At 43.0% G+C, this 27,516-nt stretch overlaps 1 protein-coding gene across 1 annotated transcript; it reads left to right on the forward strand.

Moving 5' to 3' along the window:
- Nucleotides 1-9,853: 9,853 nt before the first annotated feature.
- Nucleotides 9,854-27,449, forward strand: LOC143347192 (uncharacterized). The gene is made up of 8 exons (XM_076776179.1): nt 9,854-10,122; nt 10,695-11,125; nt 15,365-15,577; nt 15,670-15,808; nt 20,659-20,785; nt 22,815-22,863; nt 22,953-23,132; nt 23,394-27,449. The coding sequence occupies exons 2-8, from the start codon at nt 10,701-10,703 to the stop codon at nt 25,927-25,929; spliced, it is 3,669 nt and encodes a 1,222-aa protein (XP_076632294.1). The 5' UTR covers nt 9,854-10,122; nt 10,695-10,700; the 3' UTR covers nt 25,930-27,449.
- The last annotated feature ends 67 nt before the right edge of the window (nt 27,450-27,516 follow it).

Below are 27,516 nucleotides of genomic sequence, written 5' to 3' on the forward strand. Positions count from 1 at the left end.
CAACATTCGACTACTGCGATCGCGCAGAACTGCTCGTAGCGCCACGAAACTTCAGCTCCAGTCGATAGTTACGCCGTTATTCAACGCATTCAATGGAACCGTTCCGTACAGGTCACGTGATTAATATCAGCTAGACATATTGACTTTTCGTTCAGCTAAACCAATCAGTGAACACACGCCATCTTGCATGACACCCAGTTTGAATTTCAATCTACCGTTTCGAATGCAGAGTTGGGCAAAGTTTTATTCGGATAACGGCTAACCCAACAAAATTTGTACATTATCTATCCATTATCGGACAGCTTTATGTAAAAAGGCGGTGAATAGCTGTGCAGCTAGAAACGAAAATTTTTCTCAGTGTGTCTCGCAGCTCCTCTTTACTCGTATTTGTTCTCATCATTTCATTACAACCGTGTACTAACAAGAAGTGTTGTATTTCTACAAAATGACACCTCTGTGTATGCTAATAACGGCAACCTTGTACGTGTACATGCTGCAAGAAAAGAGATTTCCTGCGTTTGTTGACTTTACCGATTTCGATAGATCAGTTGACTATAGTTCTCAAGATCACCGTTTTTTAAGGTCATCGCTATTTTAATTCGTTTGATACCAACAGCTCGCATGTCGCCGCCATGACCGACTGCGGAAAAGGTAGAAATGACGATATCAAAGACAAGAGATGCAAGCAGATGTTGCATCACGAACGAGGAATACGAGGAGACCTTTCACCCAATGTATTTTTGCGACTCATTTTTATGGGGCTTTAAAGCCCCATTACCATTTTCGTGTCACTCGCAACGTTACCAACAGATTTAGAAATAAACACAAGAGGAAGTGAGACAGAAAATGAAATTCATTGGTTCGAGCGATAAGAAATCTTGACAAATATTAAAATAATTTTTTACGAGAATACCAATCGCTGTATGTGAAGTCTATACAGAGTACTTACTCAACGATGGTGTGAATTAAACAATGACAAATAAAACTTAGCATTGTTTAACATTCCAACGCAATAGTTTGAACAATTCTTAACAATATGTGGTATATGAATAATGAAAGGGCCCATCAATATGCGTAAATAATAATTTTTCGCGAAATAATTTGTCCACCGGACGGCTTGAGATGGCTGGCACACGCTGTGCTCTCCCCACTCCTCCGCCACTACATTAAAGGCTCATGCGGAGACTAACATGTCTCATTCGTGCGGGGGGGTCCAAGGGTGGCGGACTTCCTGGCTCGGTGGGTATCCCGGGATCATCCTAGGCTGACCAGTGGCGACCAGGGGGGACTACTAGTGACCAGAACTGACCAGAACTGACCAGTGCTGACCACTACTGGCCACTTGACCAATGGTGAGCTTGTGATGACCAATTGCGACTACTTGCTGGTCAGTGGTGAGCTCTGTACAAATTTTCCCCCTCTCTTATTTTATTGATGCCAAATTTACTTGTATGTTTCTGAATACCGTTTGATGGAAATATTGATTTTGTTTGATTTATTAGTTTCTGTTTCGTTTCTATGGATGTTTCCCCTTATAGATATTCTCTTGAATTGTTGGTCATTTTTGTTCTTCCATTATTAATTTTGACAATCCTAGTGGTATCTTAAGTATATGTGGTCATTTACTGTTTCTATCTTTCGATTGTTTCTGGAATTCATGTCTGTCTCTAACAAGAACTGATGTTGAAAGACGATGTATGATAAAATACTGCTTCCACTTCTTGTTATTTCGTACAATCGTTTGACTCTTTCCTGCGTACATCAGTATCGTCAGTTGATTAATTATAATTTTTACTTTGATGTTATTTGTGATGTGGTTTCGACGTTTCGTTCATTTCCTTCCGATTATCAGTATCGTCAGTTGATTAATTATAATTTTTACTTTGATGTTATTTGTGATGTGGTTTCGACGTTTCGTTCATTTTCTTCTGATTCTGACTCAATAAAAATATTCTCAATTCGTACAATTCATTGACTCCAGCTAGGTATATCAGCATCGTTTATTAATTAATTACAATTTTTATTTTGTCTTTATTTGTAATATTCTTAGGACATTTTGCTAAGTACACTGCTAATAGAATAAGACCCATACTAACATACATCATTTAATTCTTTAGGTGTGAGTGTTTCTAAATTTCGTAGGTTGTCCAACTTTATATATTAAGTGTTCTTTAATGATACTAACACAAGTAGCAGTTTTTGTTTCAGGTCAGATCTATTGTAGATCAATTCCAAGGACATCGAGGGAGGACGCTACATCAAGGGATTCAACCATCAAGGGATTCATCCGCCGAGGGATTCAACCGCCGAGGGATTCAACTACCAAGGGATTCAACCACAGAGGGATTCATCCGTCGAGGGACCTTTAATTCCAAGTACATTAGTCTTAAGCTTCGTCGCGAATATTAAAATTAACGTCGAAGATTTCTCTATTGTCCGTGTTACCGCGCCCTACCAAGTAATTATTGACCAAGTAGCTTCACTTTCTCTCGTCCTCTCGTTTCCCGTTTTGATCACCACTGCTTTAATGTAGAAAGCAAGTGATCGGCCGTGTAGTTGGTCTAAAAGATATAATCGCCTTCCCTTGGTAGCTCGAGATATCAAGGGCAGTAGATTCGATCCTAAGATCCACTGCATGGTTTAGCATCGCGTCGCGTCGCGTATCCCACGATTTAGCTTCATCCCTTCTTAAAGGAGATAATTGCTTGGTACCACTAATTTAGAAAATAGGAGTCTCGTTTTCTCCTATCTTCTCCATTTTAGTTCCGAATCTGCTAGCTAAAATTTCGACGTTAATTTTAAGTCTCTAGTGTATCCGCGTATGTGCCACGCAATTGTTTACCAACTAGCTTCTCGTTCATTCGTTCCCTCGTTTCTCGCTTCGATCACCGCTGTTTCGTAGAACGAAACATGTGATCGGCTGTCCAGTTCGTCCGAAAAATCTAGTCGCCTGTCCATGATAGATCGATTTCTAGAAATAGAAATCAATCTACCAAGGGCAGTGTCGATTCGATCCGAAGATCTGCTGCACGGTTCAGCATCGCGTCGCGTCGCGTCTCCCAGAATTTAGCTTCACCCTTCTTTTTAAACAAAACAATTGCTTGGTACAATTAAACTAGACTTAAGCTTCGACGACCATTGTACGCGTCTCCGTATGCCAAGTAATTATTTAACAAGTAGCTTCACTCGATTCGTCCTCTCGTTTCTCGCTTCGATCACCGCTGTTTCGACGAACGAAACATGTGATCGGCCGTCCAGTTGGTCCGAAAGATCTAACCACCTTCTCTTGGTAGCTCGATTGAAGGGAAATGTTTCTTCGCTGGAAGGTGTGGAGTTTCCGTATTCTGCGGAAACGCACACCTTCCAGCGGAAGTCGTTCCTGTCTCAGGTACTCTCTCTTTGTCAGACAGCCCAAGTCGGGTCCTTCGGGCTCCCGGCGGGTTGCGTTGGAGAAATGGAGACCTCGATTCAGGGATGCAGCATCCATTTTCCTATAGAGATCGAGTTAGCAAGTGCAGTAGGTTCGATCCGAAAGATCCGCTGTACGGTTCAGCATCGCGTCGCGTCGCGTCTCTCATGATTTAGCTTCACTCCTCTTTAAACCAAATAATTACTTGGTATAATTAAACTAGACTTAAGCATCGACGACCATTGTACGCGTCTCCGTATGCCAAGTAATTATTTAACAAGTAGCTTCACTCGATTCGTTCTCTCGTTTCTCGCTTCGATCACCGCTGTTTCGATGAACGAAACATGTGATCGGCCGTCCAGTTGGTCCGAAAGATCTAACCACCTTCTCTTGGTAGCTCGATTGAAGGGAAATGTTTCTTCGCTGGAAGGTGTGGAGTTTCCGTATTCTGCGGAAACGCACACCTTCCAGCGGAAGTCGTTCCTGTCTCAGGTACTCTCTCTTTGTCAGACAGCCCAAGTCGGGTCCTTCGGGCTCCCGGCGGGTTGCGTTGGAGAAATGGAGACCTCGATTCAGGGATGCAGCATCCATTTTCCTATAGAGATCGAGTTAGCAAGTGCAGTAGGTTCGATCCGAAAGATCCGCTGTACGGTTCAGCATCGCGTCGCGTCGCGTCTCCCATAACTTAGCTTCATCCCTCTTTTTAAACAAAATAATTACTTGGTACAACTAAACTAGAAGATCGAAGGAACATTGCTTCCTTCTATCTCTCTAGTTTAGTAATCTAGCTTGTAAGAATGTAAAAGAGAGATCGATGGAACTTTGATTCCATCCATCTCTCTTCGGGTCTCCACTCGCAGCAACCTCCACGTGGTGAGACCTGGTAATCGGTGTTACTCACGATAGGAAGTTCTTCTTCGTGAGTGACACCGAGCTAATGGCTGCGAATTTAGAATTGTTTCCTAAGATATAGGAGAAAATTATACTGCCTAATGTTTTGTAAAATTTGAGAGTGTACAGGCCTAGAATTCTGACACTTCGGTATGTTTCCTTGTCAGTAACATGAACTCGTTCTTTGCCTTAGTGACTATTGTTAGAGTAAATCATTTGCAAGTTATGTATGTACAATCTCGTGTATCAAATGGTATGCATTCACCAATTATAAACTCACTATTTTTTGTTTATATTATTTCGATTCTACTTATTAAAATTATGCTTCAATTCTTTCCGCATTTTATTAAAAGCTGAAAGAAAAACGAATACGATTTACTCTGATCATATTCGGTAAATTTATTTAAGTAGTACGCTAACAAGAAAGTATAAAAATATTTTTAAATAAACATATACTTTCTTGCATTGGTATGGACGTATCTCTATTTTTGATACACAATTGCGCATAAGATGTAATGTGGAAACTCTGGGTAAAAATAGTTGCAACTTATTTTTAATAGAAATGCAGATGCCTCAAATGAGGTATACCTTGTCGGTGCTTGCATGCCACCGCCGTGACCGACCGCGGGAAAGGTAGGTATCGATATATATTAATGTCCAGAAAATCGATGTATATGATACCGGAAATAAAATACATCGATATTAATAATATCGCGACAGTAGTAAATCTTAGTTTACAATGTAAAAATTTTCTTGAGACTTAATCGTCACGATCAATCACTGCAGATCTGGTCACTGGAACCGTAGCCTCTTATTATTAATATTATTTTTATTATCATCATTTGCTTTGAGTAAACCGTGTGCAAAAGGGGAGATCTCGTTACGTGCTTCGATAAAAAGCACATGCACCGAGTTCACACTCTGCAAAGCCGAGTTTTCCCATACCAGGGAACGAAGTTTTCCAAGAACGTCGGTTTTCTTTTCATCCTATAAATAGATGGGCATTAATAGCGGCCAGGTGACGCGATGATTCACCATCAAGATTTTCTGTCGAGACACAAAAGCTAGCCGCTAGTCCCATTCTAATCCGAGCGTCGATTAAGTCTAATATTTGCACGGTTTTTCATTCTGGATACCATCAGAAACAAATCCATAACTTTATCGACTAACGCGAGAAATATGATTGGTCGTACTCAACTCAGTCGTTGTTGCATAATTTGTGTCCACGAAGTAGTTGCGTAACGTTGAACTACTCAAACGACGCACCCTGTCGGCTTACGTCGATCAAAATCACGATCAAAATCACAACGATCGAGAAAAATGGAAGGAGAAATTGTAATCGTCGATCCAACATATGCAAAATCGGTTTCAAAAGTGGCGTGGAACCTCCATTGTACGAACTAATAGAGAGACACGATTGTTCGATCGGGGACATTACCAAATAATCAAATATCAATTCTCCTAAAATTTGTCATTTTTCAATTCAAACTGTTATGCAAAAGTTCTGACTGAAACGAGATTCTCGGCATTCTCGAGTAACGACATTATTTTCGAAATTTCAACTCATCTCGAATTGTTATCTCGTTCCAAACATCGAGATCTCAATATTTCCGATACATCGCTCATCTCTAATAAATAATACCGAGGAATCTTTACAATAACATTGCCAGTTTTTTTTAGAAAGTCCTTGCGTGTCGACGACGTTGGGAATCGGTCGATTACGATGATTTTAGGGCAGGACAATTTTTTGCACGACAAAATAGCAGGCCGTTGCTTAATTTACGATGGCGAACGAAGAATTTTTGGTTGGTCAAGGGCGATCCAGGCAATCGGCATGTACAAATTCGCAAAAGTAGCGCAGACAAAGATGGAATCGCAGCAGCCTGTAATTAGAGGTAATGCGCCGCTTTTGTCGGCGACCGTTTAATGTTCGCGCGCGACTACTGTTGCTTTTTTTCTCTCGACTTGCAACGTCGAACCATCGATTCGCGCCCCGGCTTACGCACTAATTAACGAATTATCATTGGAAAAGCGCGATCGCGCGGATTTATTTAGTCGCAATAGTCGCGAACGACGTATCACGGCCGTTAATTTAGCAATTTCTAATAAAATTGGGATTACTTGTCGAATTATTCTGTATTCGAGTATCCAAACGTTTCAGATATTCAAGTATAGACCTGAGAACTTTGTCGTTATGTTCTTTACTTACACGTAGATTATTACAATTAGATATTAACCCTAACCACGGTGGAAAATTAAAAAGATTAAAAGTAAGGATTACATGACTGATGAGTCAATACGACTGGAGCCCCTGATCGACTCCCCATGATCGTCCAAGGGATAAATAAATAAACGAAAGCGTTGGTTCGTTGCTTCGCAAGAACTTGGAAACCTTCCGTGACGGAAACCTCGAGGATCCGAGGAACGAAAGAACACGTCAAACGCGAACGATTTCCTGATACAGGATCGCCTAGGACATAACCGCGCGAACGACAAGATTTTTACCTCGGACACCTCGAGGCCGATAGGTACTCAAAGTAAGATTTAACGAGGGCCTCTCGAGGCTTTCGGAGAGGAAAACGGATTAACGATAGCCCGAGATAAATGTCGTGAAACCTTTTCGAACGCAGAACTTGGAAATTCTGGCAATGTACCGAGGCAGCAGACATTAATCGGTTGCCAAATATGGCTGTCTGTCGGTTATTAGACACGAGCCGGTCGTTCCTATTGTGTCTAATTCTTGGATCGTAAATCGTAGAGAACTTGCACGTGCATGCTGTGCACGTCGTGCATTACGAGCAACCAGTGCACACATCATACCGTCCTTTATGGTAGTCGGTAATTTGCATTCTCTGCGGATACTAGCGCATGTCTCCTTCGTTGTGTAAATAATGCCTGGTTGCCACGTTCGCGGATCTAACAAGTTTAAGTACGCCGCGCGGTGTCCCAGTACCGTTTGCCCGACCATTGTTCTTGGGCGTTGATTAAAAACGAAAGCTCGTTGCGAGATAAATGGACATGCGCGGCCAAGTATCAACCCTCTCGATTCTATCGCGAAGAAACCCTCAACCCCTAGCAAAAGGTTTACAACACTACGTTCTTCAAAACTCTTTGGCTGAAAACGAAATTTCTCTTCGAACGTCTACCACTCCTATAAAAAATGAACGCATTTTGTTTTACGTTTAAGTTTACGTTACTTAAGCAGCAAGTATACAAGCGTTTAAATATATTTTTCATTAATATTATTTATCCACAAAAAGTTCTTAAACTATGCTTAAAATGGTTTCACCCCTTAAACGATCTTTACGATGGTCAGGGGTTTGCTTTAGTCGATAAGCTTCACGATTTTCATCGTTGCACGAACACAATTATTCATACTGTTCCATAACAGTTCTAGATATTTCTAGTAAGTTTGCAAACGCTGATACATTGGGTAATGGGTGTGAACTCGGTGTATTTCCACGTGCAAAAGTATGCAACACGTGGCGCAGAACGTACTCGAGACGCCATGTTTGCGCACGCGCACTCTTTGAACAACACACTATCGAAGCTGTCGCGGATGTGGGCTGAAAAAGAGTCCGCGAGCTTCGACACCGTTAATTTTCATTTTTCCGCGATGAAAGTGAGACGTTCCGGCTTGATTGCCGCGAACGAGTCAGACGCATCCAGTCGAGGACATTGCCGCAAATAACGAGCCATCAAAGTCGACAGTGACGCGCGGCTTGAATTTATTGCACCTGCCGGCAGATCTATAAACAGAAATCATTAAGCGCCGTGGCGACGTTGCGTTGCGCACGGGAACGTCGAATTGACGTCGGATAATTGATTTCGAACGGTGCGAGAGAAGAGAGACGGCCTCGCGTTCGCGCTCGCCGTTTTAGTCCGTAAATGGCGGCTTTTCCATGAGATCGCTGATTGATTTGACTGCGAGTTCGAATTTGCCTTCGATGCTTGATCGAAAAATTACGACAAAATATTCTTATCGATAGAGAATTACGTGAGGTACAACGTACGTTTCTTTCTCTATTTATCTTTCTCGTTGCTGGTTTCATAATATCTGCCGGCAGCCGCGAAAGGTTCATGAATAACATTAGCCTCGTCATCAACGCGAAGTCTAGCTTTCTCGTTCGCCGGGACGGACAGCGGTCACGTTCAATTCGCGCGCGACGAGAAAAACGTTAAATTGCATTGTGCCAGTCACGGAGGGAATCACGACAAGGAAATCTATCGGTCCGTACGAGTGACTGACGGCTGCAATTTCTCCGCGTTTCGACGGTTCCAATGGGTCTTGTCCTGCTACGCGATCTAATCGAGTAGCGCGGTCGAACATATTCTTTCTCGCGTCGAAGGTGAACGTCACGGGGTGCCGCAACAAAAAGACCGTACGCGAATTTGTCATTGAAAGTAGACGAGCGGCGAATCAGCGAGCAATTATCCTTGGCACGATCGAGCGCGAACACGTCGTTGCTAATTGTCGGTACTAATTGCTTGTCACCACTCTCGCGCCGTGTCTCGGTGTCGCGGAGATTCGCGCGTACGTTTTCATTGCGACAACGAATGCTGTCAGGGATACGGTCTCTCGTACGCGAGAATTACTATCGAAAAGACCTATACGCTGCGGAAATATTATTTCCTTGATCATCCAAAGTCCATAAAAAGCGGCGCTGGTCGGGTCAATGTAACCCGAATGGTGCTCGAACGTCGCATTAAACGCTCGTGACAATGCGCCGCGATCTAGGAAATATGAAGGAGCGCGTACGGCTGCTCCGTGCTCGGTTGGAATCGAGATCGACACCTCGACTCGTTTCCACGAAGCGATATAATCGAACATGGAAATCTCGAAGGTAAGACCCCCACGCGTTCATTAACATATTAACGCTTTTACAGTCGGCGCTTATTCCTCGTTTTACTGCCGCCGTCCGAGCCCTGAAACAAACAACGAAATGTCCGTCGATCGCGCAAAATTCAACGACCTCTGTGTCGGACGATTAATTAAACACACAGTGGTTCGAATGCGGGTAGAATTCATTCTCTTCGATATTTAATATATAAATGGAAGGACCGGAATTGATAAAATATGAAATTCAGTTTCGTGCGCTTAAATTCGAAATAATAGAAGGAACCCCCTACCCTGTGGAACAGAAAATAGTACCTTAGACACCGACGGGGCGACGCTGTTGATATTTTTTGGGCACAAAATCTTTCGAGCCACGCCGCATCCAGTGTATAGAGATCAGTGGATCCCCTCGTTTGTAAGGAATAGAAACGTTCAACTTCTACGAATCACGTCCGAGGCTCGTGCTAAGGATCGTTACTGTAAAAGCAGCAGCAACAACAACGACAACGGAGCTCGTGTGTCCACTCGCGAAGGAAAGAGTGGGACCAAGAGCGCCGAGGTCCGCGAGGGAGTTCGCTGGCTGCTGTGGCGGGAGGTTGGAGACGATCGACCAAGGAGGACGGTCCAAGGGAAAGAGGAAACGAGACGAACGATAGTCTATGGTCCGGCGACAAGAAAGAAAAGAGGAGCAAGAACTGAAACGAAGCCGAAGCTTGTGGCCAGTTTCAGTCGCGGCGCTCGACCGTCAAGCTCGCCATCCGGCACGTTGGGTACGGCGAGATGCGAAAATCGTCGCCGATATTCTCGACCGAGTGGACAAAACCGGAGTCGACTCTCGCGACGAGCGACGCGTCTGTGTCCTGCTCGATGAACCTCTGACGCGGTCGCGTTCGTTTCGTTTTTCGTGTGGAACGCGAGTTTCGTTCGTCGTTCGTCCAAGTACCGCCAAGTGGATCGTTTCTGGCCGTTGGGAAATCGGGCTCAGGTAACGTCGGGACTCGAGGAGAACGGGCCCCCATTTAATCCTTAGTCGCTCGCCCGGCTTCGAGGCGCAAATTATGGTTCCGTGCGCCATATACGATTATTTACGTCGGTGCCGATCTCCGGTACGAGGAAATTATTTCTTTCGAAACTTTTTTGACATTAATGAACGTGCACGTAGAGGTAAGAACGCGAAATAATATTATTCGATGTTAGAAAACAAATAAGTACGTAGTTAGAAATCGTGCGGTTTCGTCGAAGTAAACGTCGTAGTAGATGAATATGCGAAAAGACTTAACGAGCGTAATTTTTTATTAAACGCTGTTTCCTTGTTCCTACTGGCAAAAGAATCCAAAGATGTTGACGGGGAAGACACGGAAGTGATCGTAAATTAAATATAAAGCATCTAAGGGCAAAATGTGTTCCACGAGACGAATGGTTCTAAATTATTTACAAAGCTTCGAAAGAAATAATATATTTCGACGAAATGAAATCTGTACTTAAAGAAAAAGAATCTAAACTATAAAAATACAGCACCGCGAGTGACTAAGGGTTAACGAACGTCGTTTCTTGCAGTGCTCGATGCCCAGTTGCATCGTCGAAGCCTGTCTTTCGAACGAGTTCGCCGTCGCGTCGGTTCGTCGTACGCCCTCGTCGGCATGTTCGATCGTGCTTATTGACTACGAAGGAACGAATAGTAGCTTCGACAGCATGATTTACCAGCCGAACCACCAGTCGCCGACGATGTCGTCCGCCAGGAAGACGTCACCGCGGCCCCAGCGTCGGAACTTGCAGGCGTCGTCGGGGAAATGCGCGAATGCGAAGGCAAAGCGCGGAAACGACAGAACAGGGAACGAGGACAGGTGCAGAGGAAGGTGCAGAGTGCAGTGGAGCGAGAAACACGTGAAGGAGGGGTTGGTTCTTGTTCAGGAGGCGCAACTCGCCAGGGTGGTGAAAACCGGACCCATCGCGGAGCACTACGAGATCGACCCGAAGCCGTTCGCCAAGTAAGACCTCGCCAACCATAACTTGACGCGAACGGGATTAACCCTCGAACTGTGTCGTGATCAGTGCTGAACGTTCGAATCTCGATTTCGATGCTATTCGACATTTTTCAAGACCGTAAAGAATCGCTTCGAACGCGACTCGGAGTCTAAAACGCTTGAAAGTTTTGAATCTTGAATAACGACGGACGCTCGAATCTCAACTTCGAAAGCGATTCCAAGTTTTTTAGGATCATAAAAATTGAAAGTCTAAAACTTTTGAAAGTCATGAATCTTGAATGTTTAACATTTCGATGCATTTTGAAAGTCTTGTAAATTAATCTTTATTCCATTTTCTATTTTTCTAAACTTTGTTTATTTATTTCGTAGGAATTTTTTATCGCTTGTAATTATAAAGTTGTTTTAAACAAATTCGAAACAAACGAAACGATGACTTAAACTACCCCCATTGTCGTATGGACTACGTCGTATTCAATTTTGTACAAAATCTTAGACATCGAGGGAAAAAAGTGATCGATTTGGTAAAAAACTGTTGTAAAGCAGGTTACGGTACATAAATATATTTTTAACAAAATCATTATGAAAAATAGCGAAATATTTGTACACATGGGATGTCTTATTAATTGTTTGCATAATGCTTTGTTTTCCATATAATGAAATTGCGACTGAATACGATTTTCCTGACGCGTCTGTCCATTACTTTCTATTTCTACTTGTGCCGGTTCCTAAACTGTATTTTATTGCGTGCCCATGAATATTCAGAGTCGAGTTTTTCAAACAGAAAGTTTCGTATGAAAAAAAATTTATTGTATATTTCCGACTTCATTTTTAATTACTTTGAAACACGACAGTACTATTATACTACATTATATATTTTACATAATTAAAAAACTTCATCTTCAAAACGCTGCTTGGTAATTGACAATGAGACATATGTCAACAATGATGATAATACAGCGTAAACGTGCTTATTTACAAAATGTGCTAGTTCAGACAATAGAAATTCAGCAGAAGTTCCCTAAATCGATTATTAACAAAAATTTCGTTCCGTTAAATGAACTTTCATCGTGAAAAGAAAATCGCTACCATTGATGTTTCTTAATTCTCCATCCATAATCGTATCGATCGTCGATTGAAAATCACGTTAAGCTGGGTTCGAACGACACGGTTTCCGCTATCGGAAATGGAGCGAACGCTTATCCGGTGAACTTTAAATTTGTTTCATATTTATCGGGTATGTTAATGCAACTTTTAATGAGCGGCGTAACCTACTGTCAGCGCGCATTGATAATCCGGCTGGCTGCTCGATATCAACCGCAATTGCCTCTCGTGGCTTTGCATCCTTAATGAAGTGGATTTACTCGACGGCCGCTACAAAGGCGTTCCGTTGATACACGCTGAGGCGCTCACGGATCCGCCTTCTTCTCGGTGTATCTCGTTTTCGGTTTCGCTTCGAATTTGCAGCTTTCAGAGGTTCCTTTTCTTTCCTCTTGACAGTCCAGAAACGGTGGGTGCGGGATGCTCGTTAGCGAGCACATTTACGGATCGTTCCCGGAGACGCGAAAGACGAACGAACGTTTCGCGCGGCAAAAACGAGCAAAAGAGTACCGGACGCGTGTGAAACTCGCAGAAGAGCGAAGCGACGAATGTTAATCCCGTGAACGACCACACCGCGTCGACGGTTAATTGCTCGATGTCGTGGGAGCAGCGGGAAGGGGCAGGTAAATTAAAAATGGCCAGGAACGACATCAATAAATTTTCATAAATTATCCCGCGAGCGCTGCTCAGGCCAAGATTTCAACGCCTGGGAGTCGCGACGGCCGTGCGCTGCACGCGTCTATCGCGCTGTTTAATTCTCTACGATTACATCCGGACTTTATTGATCGTCGATAAAGGCGCTGTATTTTTTCTTTTCACTTGTTACTTTTCGATCTATAGGAAAAGAAATTAGTGCAGGAGAAATTGAGGTCAATAGTAACACTTTGACTTCGAAATACCATAAATCAAAGAGTATTTTATAATAACAAGGAACAGATTAACGACGTGAATAAAAGCAACAGAATACTTTATTTGCCTCTAATGCAAAGTCTATCTACATTAAATTTGATAAAATTATGTACTCTGATATATATGGGTTTCAAACTAAAGAATGGTGGCGAACATGTAAGACCAATGTAAAAACACCGAGGAACAATTAGAAAACTATACTAGGTCGATTTAAATGGGTCACTCACTAATTTTTGACTTTGTGTAATCATTGTTCTCATATTTGTATCCCGCGCCGGGTAAAAGGGGTTGTTCGCATGCGCACAATGTACGGATCGAGAATCGATACAGCATAATCGTCTGCTAGCGTGTACGTGCGTTCTATTGGTCTGGAGCCGGTAACTGTGCGCCAATAAGATCGTTCCATTAGCGCTCCGCGCGGACTTCAAGTCCGAGAATCAATCGCGATCTCGAGGATACATAGAGAATCCGAGAATCTACCGCAGATCCATGAATTTACTTGGTTTCCAGCGAACTTTAACATTTGAAAATACGGTTCCACGAGCATTCGTATTCTTTTTGATTCTTCGAATATTCGATTAACATTCTGTAAGAGACTCTATGTATTTTGTTTTGCAGAATGATTTTTCTCCGAGGTAGAAACTGTTTAAATAATTAAAAAAGAACTCGCGTCTGCCGCCGTATATAGCGCGATCTATGGACGGTCTGCGCCCATCCGGTGATTCAGTAAGCGTGATCGCGATTTGGTATCGCGGATAAGCGCGCTTCGATAGCGCGCGTACCTGGTAATTACTTTTAGAAACGGGCCTTGGATCGACGGCGAATGACGGCGCAAAAATCGCGAGAGGGTGAAGGGCTTGGAAAAACGAGGCTCGCCAGGCCGGTCTCTGAATTGGAAACGATTAAAGTTAATTGCACCCACTATCGGATGCTCGTTACGACTCCCCGGTTATTTCGTTCTTCGCCGATTAAGGAACATCGGTATTGAGGCCCGGTGTACGGGGTGTCGTAGGATTTTACGACCTAATACGCCAGTAGGTTCTTTTAATAGAAATAAGACGAAAATGGTATTTAAACATCCACCCATAAATAGATTTAGAGTTATAACACAAGCATGAAATTTGTACATATTGTCGACGGACTTGCTGTTATTGTTTACATAACATACGGTAATAATATATGTGTATAAGTATGTCCATACTATTTGTTGGATTGACACAAACTGCTAATGCAAAGAATTAAGAGATCATTTATCAATTACGTCAATTTTGTGCTGATATTTTGAACATTGAAATCACACTTTGTGGCAGTGTGATCTATACTACACGCAAAGAGTTCCATTAATCGACTCTCTGGTAGCTTCAATTTTCAACGTAAAAGTTTGTAAAATTATTTTCTCCTTCCTTAATGAACGTAAATAACAAATTTAAGAACTTACGCTATTTCTTTCGCTATCGTAAAGCACATAAACCTGTATACATGGTTTCAAATGCTAATGGAATTGCAAAACAAAGAAAAACATAGAACCGCTGGTATACGTCTGGCCTAATGTTAAGTATGCGACGCAAATACTTGTCGGGCTAGATCGCGATCGCGCGAATCGATCTCTCGTCCCTTGGCGTTTGAGTTTCGATCGTTCGAGAACGCGGTCACCGTGAGAGCTCTCGATGACGAAGAAGCTTGCCACCGCGTGGGACGTTTGCGTAATAAACTCTGGCGCGCGATGCTCGATGAAGGCAGAGGCGCGTAAAAGCGGTCGCTTCGTGAGAGCGTCGGGTTCGCGAACAGCCTTCGGAGGCGCCGCGGCGTCGACCTTGTCGAGGAGACGCTTGGAATCATCCGCGACGATCGTAAAAATCAAGCTGACGGCCAACGAAATTTCGCAGCTGCTTTCGTCTTTTATGCATTCGTTCAACTCTCGACAAAGACACGGTCACAGGAGAAACTTTTGCCGACTGCTTTGTCGCGCATCTCACCGGTCCTTCGCCACGAGTCAACTCATTCGCGGGGATCATCGCGCCGAAAACTAAAATACTCACGAAAATTGACGTTAAAATTAATAAAAACGGTTATATCGAAAAGTAAAAACTTAGTATACATTTTAACGTACGTCTCGTACAAAAAGTTTTAAATAAAAAGAAGTAGAATTAATTTAAGTAGACATACAGTTCCAGGGTTAATAGAGGTTGAAAAGTTTTGGTTCCGGTCTAAACGAATAAATGAAATTTTTGACAGCGGACAATGGGCGAAAGTGTATCGCTGCAGGTCTCGATCGACCGGTATCCTTTACGCGGCCAAGTACTCGTCGAGGAACCGATTCAACGCGGAATGCAGCGCCGAGCTGAGACACGAGATCGCTCTGCTCTCTCTCTGTTCGCAATCGCCGCGCGTCATTCGGCTGCACGACGTCTACGAGACGCCCAAGGAGATTATCCTCGTGATGGAATAGTGAGTACCAGAGATCGCAGCTTCCTGGATGCGATTTCGCGAAAGCGGCCACGTAGCTGGCGAAACGAATTCTCGAGCTTGAAATTTTTCAGCGCCCCCGGTGGCGATCTGCAGACGCTCATCGACGGCGATTTGGTACCGCTCGAAGGTGACGTGGTGCACTTTGTGAGGCAGCTAGTAGAAGGACTTGCCTACCTCCACGAGAGAAATATCGCCCATTTGGACATCAAGGTAAGTTCGACCCATAAAAGGTCGACGACGAACTTGTCACGTTTCTCGTATATCCGGATCTCGGGAACCGAGTTCGACCGACGACGTCGCGTCACCGGATAGTTCCGACGATTCCCATCGACGCGCGAAAAGCCAAAAGCTGTCGTTCCGGAGCTTCGCGAAATCTAGGGTGAAGCATCGAGCAGGAATTCGAACATAATCAAGCGTTACCGTCTGGTCGATCCGAGTCCAAAGACTGGGCCGATGCCATTCGCGTTACGCGGCGAATTAACGCTACCTTCTATGTAAGCGAATCCTAGAAATCTCGCGACTGTCAGCCCGAGCTCCGAATACCTGAGAAACGATCGCGTCTAAAAATAAATCCGCGCGATGACGAGGATCGTTTTTTTTCCGTGTAAAGCGTTCGGCCGCGTCATTGAACCGACCGATACGTTCCGAGAACCGCGAACAGATTTTTCATTCGCTACGAATTCGGAGAACGGCTGGAGCTAGGACTGCTCGGGATTATGTAGAACGCGACGCGGGACGAAACCCAAATCGGAGATGGCCAGAATTCTTATCTATTCGATTGTATAATAAGACCGTTGACGTTTTTTTAGAACGATATTAAATACTGTCAATTTCACGTAGAACTAATCATTATGGTCTTCTACCATTTTTTGGATAACTGATATATTTCTTTACGATAAAATTCGTTGTTCTATTTATTGGGCTCCTATTATCTGAACTGTGGTATTAACTTGAATTTCGAAGCTTCGAGTGAATTTAAAAAACAATTCAAGTTGAGAAAATTAAATTTTGACCAGTAAATGCTACTTCTCAGACCGGTGTGCATTGTGCGAACGGTACGGAACTACTGGATAGAGCTTTAATTGCGATAGTCCGCGTCACGACGGCTGGGCAAGGCGATTCCGCGATAAACGGTCGACAAACAAATTGGAATTGCCTTTTACGTCTTGGCCGGACAAAGGGGAGATACACGGTGGTTGTAGTCGTTCGAACGGTTTGTTCAGGACCTCCTCGCTAGCAAGATGCGACAAAAAAAAATGGACGGAACTCGGACCCGACTGGAAGCGAAATCCCGACGCGCGGCCCTGTTCCAGCCCGTTCCCGTGCAATTTATTGCGTCCTCTCGATACACGCGCGCCTTTTATTCCAGCAATCACGGAAACGTAAACGCCTCTTAGTCTGCGCCGACTCCGGGGGAAGAAGAAAAAAAAAAAAAGAAAAGAAAAGGTTTCGTGCGCGGCGACTCGCCGCGTGTCGTCGAATAAAGCCCGTGTCGCGTATTTTCAGCTTGTCGCACCGCTCGCCGAGGCGACCGTCTTTTTCAACGGGCAATAACGACCGGTCTCGCTGTCTCCGTTGTCTCCGATGCCTCTCGCGAACTTGGCCGGGCTGACGATTTTTTTATGCCGGGCTACATCGACCGTAAAGTATCGCGTCGACGTAATTAAGAGTTCCCCGCACGGTGTACGCCGAGCGCGCGAATACAGCTGACAAGATGAAATATAAATTCGGATTAAGCGTACCCGAAACTTCAAACGTACTCCAAGTTGAATCTGGAACCTAATATTTCGACCGAGGCATACGATCGCGTACGGTTTGAGCCGTGTTTGCGTGCGCGTGCCAACTTTTATCGACGACGTTTCGCGTAAATTGTCGCAAGACTCGTACGTCGAACGTTTCTTATGTAAACCAGAGGTACGCAAAGTACGTACTTTCGTCCGGGTTTATTCGGGCCTCTGAAATAAAATCGAAATAAATTTTAAAGTGTATAAATAACGATACTTTTGCCTCGTCTGTACAGTATTATTGTACTATGCAAAAATTTGGGACCATTTACGTTGTAAAAGAATATATGGCAAGACGGGATCCTAAAGCAAAAATTATTACAGAATACTATTCGTTCGAATGTATTAAGATAAACTTACAAAATTTAACATAAAATATACAGGAAAATAATTTTTATCGTAATAACAATTTTCTGACGTGTTTCATATATGGAGCGAGGTGGGACTTTTTAAAACATAAACGCAGTTTTGAAAGAACCTAAATTAATACTCAAAACCAGTAATTATTTAGAATAGACTCCTTACCGATTCCTATTATATTCTGAAGTGTTTTTTACATACATATAACCCCCGTTCAGCTTTAGTTTCTGAGATATTTGCAAAATTCTGTGACGAGAAGAGAACCGGCCCGATCGTGTGCATTATTTATGAAATTCTGTATGAAAAAGAGATCGTGGACACTCCTCGAGAGGTCTCGTTATTTCCAATGGAATCTCAATAATCGCAAAGCATTGTACAATGCGCGTAGTACTCTCAAAGGAACATCCAGGGTGAAGGCAAAACAGAATGCAATAAGACCCCACGCTTTTCGCAGTGGAACGACCACGCCCTGACTCCATCAGTGAATCACACCTGGTCCCTATCTCGGTACCTATACCTGACCGCCATAACTGGAGCACCTCCTGATAACTCGCGAAATTCCCGCGAAAGAGAAAGGAAGGAATCGCGTAACGCGAGAGGACAATCGACTCGGAGCAAGGAGTTTCCTGGATTCCTCGTCGAGAGATACTCTCGGTGATCGAAGCGGTTATGCTTATCGCTCGAAGCATAACTTTTACGCCGCGTGATTACACTCTTTCGTTTCCTTTTTTTTTATCATTGTTTATATTATTATCGCATACAGTGGGTATATCGAATTTTTTGTAATTCTTTGAATTTTTTGAATTATTTTGTAATTTCATTAAGAACGAAGATACGTAAGAATTTTTCTATTCAAGTTGGTCGAGATATTTTAACGTCGTATTAAAATTTTAGAAAAATGAAATTACATTTATAGAAAAAACAAGATAAATATATCGATTGAACTACAATTACGAAATACTTTTATTTTTAAAGAACACATTAATTTTTTACAGTTCATGTTTCGCTTCGTTTAGTGTATAGATTCAGTATGGACACATATTTATGAATTTACCTGTATATCTCTTGCGTTTGACGCGAATTAAAAGGCACGAAAATCTTGCTCGATATTCAACGTGTTAATGCAAACGATCGGTTCTGACAGAAAACACAGGCGAGAAATGAAACGCGCTCAGGCTCCAACGTATCTCGCGCAAAGAAATAATCGCATTCTGGTTTATTCGGTAGTTTGCACCCGATGAATCACTAGCTCTATCCGCGGCTAACCTGTTCGCCGTAACTGGAGCACCTCTTGCTGTCTCGCGACAGTTACTGGAACAGAGGTGGAGAGGAAACTTAATCAAACGCCTCGGCTTATTTCGACCGCGCTTAAAAGGGCAATCCTCGACGCTTAATAAAACTAGCGTAAATCGAGCATCGATACAAACGATCGATTCGTATTAATTTGTTTCGTAACGCGGGGTTTTTAAAAAGAAGAATTGTCTTTTAACATCTTTTGTCTATCGCTCGGCGCACCGTGGCGATGTTTCGCTACGCTTAATGGCTCCCGCGGAATTGCGCATCTCGTTGGCCGAGAATTTTATTTTTACAGTCTTTTGTCATTATTTATTAACCGCGTGCCATGCCGTGCCGTGCCGTGGCGGGACTACCGAGAGAAACTTTGAATATTCAGATTCGCCCACGCGACGATCTCCAAGGACCTCTCTCGACGTTACAGCCAGGAAGATTCTGCCGGAGCGAATGCACGATCGTCTCTCCTCTTCTCAAGAGAGATACCTTACATAACGCGCGTTTCGTCGATAGCTTCTCAACCCTTTGCGATTCAGAATTTTTTGCGCGTTACGTTCCATGCAGCCTCGAATTAAATAGAGAGAAAATTGCTGACTCGCGATATTCAACGATGTTGTTACGCAAAATAAGAAAACGCCGACAAGGGTCTTACGAGGGATTTGTTGCGCTATAGATGAACGATTTAAAATCTTATCGTTGTTTAGAGAGTCTATTACATCCATACATACTTGTTAAAGGAATTCGTTAGCCAATTGTAAAGATATACGTATAACAGTTTGAAACAGTTACTTTAAATTTATTTTTGTATTTCTAAAACCGATCCCAAGACAGAGGTTCGAATCTCGATGGTAAATAATTGAAGTTTAGCTACCAATCATTTCGCGTTGCTGTAAAAGGAACTTAATTTACGAGGGTGACGGGAATAAAGCAATTTTCTGGTCGCAGCGGTTCTTGCGGCCTTTGAATGCTTAATTTTGAACCGCCACATAATTAAGAACAAAAAGTGGAATGCAGAAAGTCAACGTCTGCGACGCAGCAGCGTCGGTGAGCAACGTACTCGATGTTTTCCGAATAGTGAGGTCAAACGGTGTAGCTTGGCGTGATACAAGACGTCACGCAGAGCAGAAGTCGTGCCACGTAAAAGAACGATGGCCGATCGCGTGCGATTAACTCGCTAATTGTCAGCGTTGTTTATACCGATGGCGTTTACATGGTCTGAAGCCGTCTCGAGGCGAGACTTTTTATCGACCTCGTAGATCACTGGGAATTCGCAAAACGTGAACGCGCATACTTTATGTCTCGCCACACTTGGAATTCTGATACGCGTACTGTGCAGAACTGCAAAGATGACGAGTGCGTGTATAGTCACGATTCAACGTAGCGGTACCGAGTGTTTTGCAAATATCTCGGAGACTAAAGCCGAACGGGGATTATACGTACGAGAAAAACTTTTTCAGAATGTTGAATTCTATAATATATTTGAAAATCATTTTAATCGATGAGGAGCCCCCTGTGATATATAATTACTGTTAAATAATTATTAATTACTTACGAATTTTTTTCATAAATTAAACGTAATTTAAGTTACAAAGGGTTGAACGTATCAATTATATTTTCACGTTTCAGCCGCAGAATTTAGTGATGATGGGCAGTTTTCCTGAGTGCGACGTGAAACTGTGCGACTTCGAGATCTCGAGGGTGGTTTTAGAGGGGACGGAGGTTCGAGAAATCCTTGGAACACCGGATTACGTGGGTAAGCCGTATCACTTTTTAAACGAACTAACGGTTGATCCCGTAATCGAAACCGAAGGCAGAGACACGTTATTGTCGCGTTTAGTGATTGTGCTCGAGAAACCTCTCTCGAGAGATCTAAATTATTTAACAAATTTCCGTTCCCGATTCTCGAGGAATTTCAAAAAACATAAAATATACGTAATTGTATTTGCACATGGTGTCTATAAAGAAGTTTGGGTCCATGTTTGACACGATAACAATCGTTCTACTCATCGTAAATAAGTTAAAAATAATTTTATATTTAACATATTTTTGCTCCTTTAAACGGTGACCTTAATTTGGTGTAGGTATCGAGTGGATTGTAAATTAATTTTTTATCTCTAATCTAGGCACACTTCTCAAGGTTTGTCGTACAATATTAAAATATACAAGGTGGTCTGCTAGAAACAAGATACACTAAAACACTTATTTAATGTAATAGAAAAAAGTGTTGTTAAGAAAAATTATATAGTTTTAAGATATTCTTTTTTTTTCTAGTGTAATCAGTTTTGATAGCAGTATTAAATGGAATAATAAATTCTGCCAATAAAAATATGAAGGTACAACAACTTAAATCCAATATTTTCCAAAATATTCAGCTATTTAAATATTACAATTTGACCTCAATTAACCTTAAAAGACCTTGAATCGAAAGTCGTTGAACTTAACTTCCATTGAACAGAACATGTCCTAAAATTTGCTTTCTACTGTTTGAACGTGACATAGCAATGCAAACATTACAGTTCCAATATTTTTATAACTGAATATTTCGAAAACTATTAGTTTTACGATGTGCATATACAGGGTGTTCGGCCACCCCTGGGAAAAATTTTAATGGGGGATTCTAGAGGCCAAAATATGACAAAAATCAAGAATATCAATTTGTTGATAAAGGCTTCGTTAAACAGTTATTAACGTTTAAAGTTCCGACCGTACTGAATTTTTTTTTCGAAAATGCGCAAAATTTCGGGGGTATGTCTATTCACCAAAAATGATTGTAATTGACTCCCGCAAACGAAAATAATTTTTCCAAAACGATTTGAAATTTTCTACATTCTATCTACATTCTATCAAAAGTTCTACGATTTTTATCTTTTGACAAGATTTCAATACGTATCATGGTACGAATTAATCGCGTTAGAGGAGGATTATTTCAAGCAGCACAACTTCGACATAACACATTACAAATTAATCATTCTATAAAAAAGGTTACCCGCATAACGTTATCGCACGTAATAGAATAACCGCGCACAAAGTTTATTCAACGAGAATCACCCGATCGTAGGTTGCATAGTTAACGATATAATTGATGGACGCCATTATTCCTGCTGATCCTATCAATTCGCTGAATAATAGGACCGACATACCGAGATGTTATCGTTGAATATGTTAATCTAGTTTAACGTTTCTCGAAATAGCCAAGAACGATTGTATCTCAGAGGTTTCCCTAACAAAATGATCGAGCTCAATTGTTATCGCAATTTTATAGACACTTAAATTTAACGACACGTCAAAAAAGTAGCCATAATACCTGTAATGGTTCAACGAAGCCACGCGAGCAAATAGCAGAGAAACAACTTAGTTGTTCCAGAAAATTGTGGTCGGAGCCTACATTGCTTTTCTTCAATTATCGACACCCACTGTGCAGTCAATATTCGTTTAGTAAATAAAAATGATATTGTAAATGCAAATGAGCAGGTCGTTGAACCGATCAACGTCCGCTTAATAGGTGTTATACACATTACGACTTTTCATGCGAGAAGTCGTATGATTTTATTCGATACTACGTGTAAATCCAAATATAAATTGTATTTTATTACATATATACCTTGTTTTAAACGACAATTTGGTTGTACGTATTTCGTATATTAAATTTTATATCACTTGCCTTGTACGCAAATCCTTTTTACTAATTTATTTATGAACTATATTTTCCAGTGGTGTACAAAACTTTTTAAAAAAATGTACCACTAAAAGAATTCATAAAATCATGCGTGTCTGAATTTCAGCTCCCGAAATCCTCCATTACGAGCCAATCACGTTGGCCGCCGACATGTGGTATGTAAATAAAGAAACAGTCGATCGGACGATTTATGTTCTTCTCGACCGACATCGGATACTTTTGGACAACTTTACGATCGTTCCAGGTCCCTGGGCGTGACAACCTACGTTCTGTTAACGGGATTCTCTCCTTTTGGTGGTGAAACCGACCAAGAAACGTTCCAAAATATATCGCTCGGCGAAGTGGACTTCCCCGAGGAGCTTTTTGGGGACATTTCGGCGCAGGCAAAAGACTTTGTCGCGAAGCTTTTGGTGCTAGACCCAAGGTAATCCACAACCACATTAAATCTGGCATATCGAAACCCCAAATTAAAGAAAATCGTAACCAAATCGGCATCAACGATTCATAGACTCGAAAAAAATGGGTGTTTTAGTTCGAAATAAACTCCTTGCCTGCTTCGATTCGCGCCAATGGAATTCCCCCACTCTGTCAAACTAATAAATAAATAAAATAACTTTTCTGCCTCTTTTCGAGGCCCGCGTCCTCGATCGAGGACGAGTACTCCACAACCTTTCGTTCGTTTCAGTGCACGGATGACCGCGAAACAATGCCTGCGTCACGATTGGCTGCGCGGCGCACCTACACAAGCGTCGCCGCATCTGAGAAGATACCTGTCAAAGTCGAGGGAAGTTCTGTTGGAGCGCGTAGTCAGCCGGGAGAATCTACGAAGAGCAGCGCTTTTGAGTCAAACGAGCAGCCAAGCGAATCTGTCGAGCGACGTCCAAGAGTCGAACAATTGCGACCAAAGCTTGCAGGATTGTTTGCTGAGTCAAAGCGAAATGTGTCTGAGTCACCGTCTCACCGAAAGTCGATCTAGTCTCGAGAGCAGCGAAGGTTTTCCGAGCCCGGCGGAATCTCGAACGAGTTTGAATTCCTCCAGGACCAACTTGAGCTGCGCCAGTCAGAGTTGCCTGCTAAACAAAGAGCAAACGCAAGGTTTGCTTAGTCGCGCTCAAAGTCGATCGCAGGCCAATCTGAATCACGGTCCGAGCCGAGGACTCTTATCCAGAATACGGAGTCTGAATCGGGTCCAGTCTCAGGCGTGTTTGCTCAACGGAAACTCCTCGGTAACCTCGAGCTCGCTGCAAACGCGAATGATAATAAATCCCGTGATCAGCAAGTCGCGCGAGAAACTTTATGGGCTGAGATCGTTGTCGAAGTCCCAAGGGGTTTTGGACATATATAGAAGTCTCGAGTGTCTGAAACGAAAAAGGAAGACCTACCAGCGCGCCAAGACCGAGGATATGTTGCCGATCTTTAAACAACTCGGCGCTGAAATCGACACCTCCAATTCGTCCAACGCGTCGATCGAGACCACGCGAGACGTAGACGATATTCCTGCGTTGGACGCCGTCGAATCGAACGAAAACGAAAATATACCCGAATCAAACGCGTCGGGGCCGGGTATTGCAAAGAACGTTGAAGATATCACGGAATCCTCGATTATTGAAAATAGCGAAAAGAGCCTGGAAGCATCGAGGGAACGAGCCTTCGAATCGGAGGAGAATTTGGATTCGTTGAAGTCCATCGAGTCGGATACGTTGACCGAGGATTCGGACGAGACGCCCATAAATCGCGAAACAGAGTCGAACGTCGCTCACAAACGTCCTTGTCAGAGGCAACATTCCGACGCTTCGAGTCATTCCAACAATTCCGCGACTTCGGACGACAAAGAAGATCGTTCTACGGAGTCAGAAACAGAAGAGCCCAAGTATACTGTGGCGCAGCTTGTGTCAGCGTTTAACAAGCACCAAGAGGTCGCCTCGAAAACGAGCTTAGAGGCGATAATGACGGAGAAGAGGATCAACGAGGTAACGTTTCCAACTGGGACGAAAGCTCTGAGGCTCTTTATACCGGACATCGACATCACCGAGAGCAAGATCGTCAGGCGAAAGACGAGCTACAAACCGCGAAAGAATTGGGAAGAGCTGAGGAAGAAGAACGAGAAGAACGAGGGTCTGTTGAAAACCTTTGACCACGATTCGGGGAACGAGGACGACGACACGGGCCACGAGAACCGAGAGAAAACGAAGACGATCGACGAGAAGAAATCGAACGTCGAAGACACGAAGGAAAAGATCGACGAGCAAGAAATCGTATCGTCTCTGGATCGATGGTCCATTCTACCGCCCATCGAGATCAACGGCGATTCTATCTTCGCCGAGAGTATGGACGTTCGAGACAATGTCGACACAACGATCGACGAGAAGTACAAACGGTGCGTAAAGGGAGCCAAGATGAACGCGACGGAGACAACGAGCGAAAAGACTCAGAAAACGATGCTCGTCGCGACCCCGACTCGTCACAAAGAAAGACTGCCCAATTTTGTATATTCCGAAGCGAGCAAGGACCCTACCAAGAAGACGTGTTCCGCGATCACGAACGAGAAAAGCGATCCGAAAGCTCGGAAGACGGACCGACAGAAGCCAACGTACAACGTGGAGTGCGTGAACGTGAACCTAAAAGACATTCTACAGAGGGTGGACACGTTTCAAAGCACGCCGAAAGAGAACTTGGAGAATTTAAGGAAAAGGACATCGATCGCGAAGATAATCTTGAACGACAACCTGCCTTACGATGGCCAGGACACGAGCAACAATTGTCGTGCCCGTAGCGATCCGCCCTCCAGTTTGTGCACCAGAGAAGAGAACAATAAAACGAAGCTCGACGTACCACCCTCTTTCGTGAGATCGTCCTCTTTATCCAGCGACAGTAGCTGTCCTACACCCTCTAGCGTGCAGTCGGACGTGAACGTCTCTTGGGAGGACGTCCAAGGTTCGGCGGCGAGATCGAGCGTGTCCTTGGAGAAGGAGGACCCCGGCAAGCTTCGAAAGAGAAACGAGATTCAGAGGACGTCCAGCGAGGGAAGAAACAAACAATGCACGGAAGACAAAAGACTGTGGGGCAGAGTTTGTACAGGCTCTTATAGCAGAGCGATGGAGAAGTTCAGCAAGAACAGCGACGCCATTAAAAAACCGATCGGACAATCGAACGGTTCGCAGCGTAACGAGAAAACCAGAAGGAAAAGCAGCCCCGCGATGGCTCAATACATCAACCCGTAAAAGTTGAATTCTACCTGCACGAAGACTGAATCTAGAGCTTGGCCTTTCCTAATTACGGTGACTAAGACCGGAAGGGAATACGTCCGACAACTAAAATCTTCCTTTTCGCGAATACCTCGACCGACAGGGAACAAGATAATCGACTCGCAGCCTTGCCTTTGATGAACGTTCCGGCGAAACAACGCCGTACGATGGAAATCGTAATGTAGTCATCTTTGAATGGACCAGGCTGACGGATAAATAATCTGCGAGCATGTGTCATCAAATCGCTCCCGACGAACGGTAACCTGTCATTAACGTCCCACCCGAGCGTCGCGACGTCAAACAAGGCGCTTGTATGTGATTGATCGTCATAGCCTTATCCTTGACTTAATCTCCATATCGAGCAAACTTCGACAACCGCTTCTTTTTCAAAATGCGTAGTATCGATGAACGCGTGGACAGAGTACGCACCACGGGCAACGAAGTAACGAATCGAAGCCAAGGAAAGTAGTGGCCGTTAAACGACGAGAATGTCGTTCGTCTTTTAGAATGACGTTGTATCGCGGGTACAGAGAGCAAATAATAATGGAAGTCGAGTTTTTAGATTTTTGCGACGTACGAAGAGATAAACAGCGACGAAAATAGTGCCAAATGCGCTCAACAGACGCATCACAATTATGAGAAGCATCGAGGCAGCGAGGATACGATCACGGCCGCGATTCCTTTACAAGGATAATTGCAATGTGATTCATTCTAAGCAAATTGCGAGTTAAACGAACGCGATGGTAGCAAAGTTCGGTGTAAAACGATGAAAAATACGCATTTCTTCGTTATGCGTTTTGTACCTCACTGTACGAAAACTTAATAGTAATTGATAAAAATAGAAATAAAAAAATACAAAAAAAATATAGGTAATCAAAGGACGCGACAGACTTGCGTTCAAGAAAGTTGCTCACACGAGAGATCATCTTCTTACGATACGACTCTGTCTTTACTAATCCGCTCTTATACAGGGTATTCTATCTAAATATCTCCTCTAATTGTGGTGATTCAACAAATATGCATCGTGTTATCGAGTTAGAAATACGTTTACGTATGTATATGATATAACCTTTGACTTCGAAAGGTAAAATAAAATGAAAAATATTTTTTCTTTCGAGATCACAAACTTCAGAATAGGGTTGGAATATGATCCAGATAAAACGTACAAAATATTCAGAACTATGGCCATTCCTACACTGCATACGGCTGTGATAAATCAGCTTGGTATTTGACGCTTACGCAGCTATTCTCAGATAACATTGAATTCTTCAAGGAATTAGATGATCTTGTTTAGGTGGAATATCCTGCATATATCGAAGCTCATATAATTGTTAGCTATCGCGATTTAATTGGCACGTCAAAAATATGTACTTTAATTATTTCGCAGGACTAGTATTTTATAAGAGCCGATATAGCCTTGCACCTCATTTAGACTATAATTAACTCTTTCAACTTTTGTATCGAAGATATCTCAATAAAGACTCTTTCTCGTTAAACGCTACGTGTCGTTGTCGACACATTATTTCGTAAGTGTATATAGAAATTACTCTAATTAAAAAATTA

This window comes from Colletes latitarsis, chromosome 10 (genome assembly GCF_051014445.1).
Source record: "Colletes latitarsis isolate SP2378_abdomen chromosome 10, iyColLati1, whole genome shotgun sequence".
NCBI lineage: Eukaryota > Metazoa > Arthropoda > Insecta > Hymenoptera > Colletidae > Colletes > Colletes latitarsis.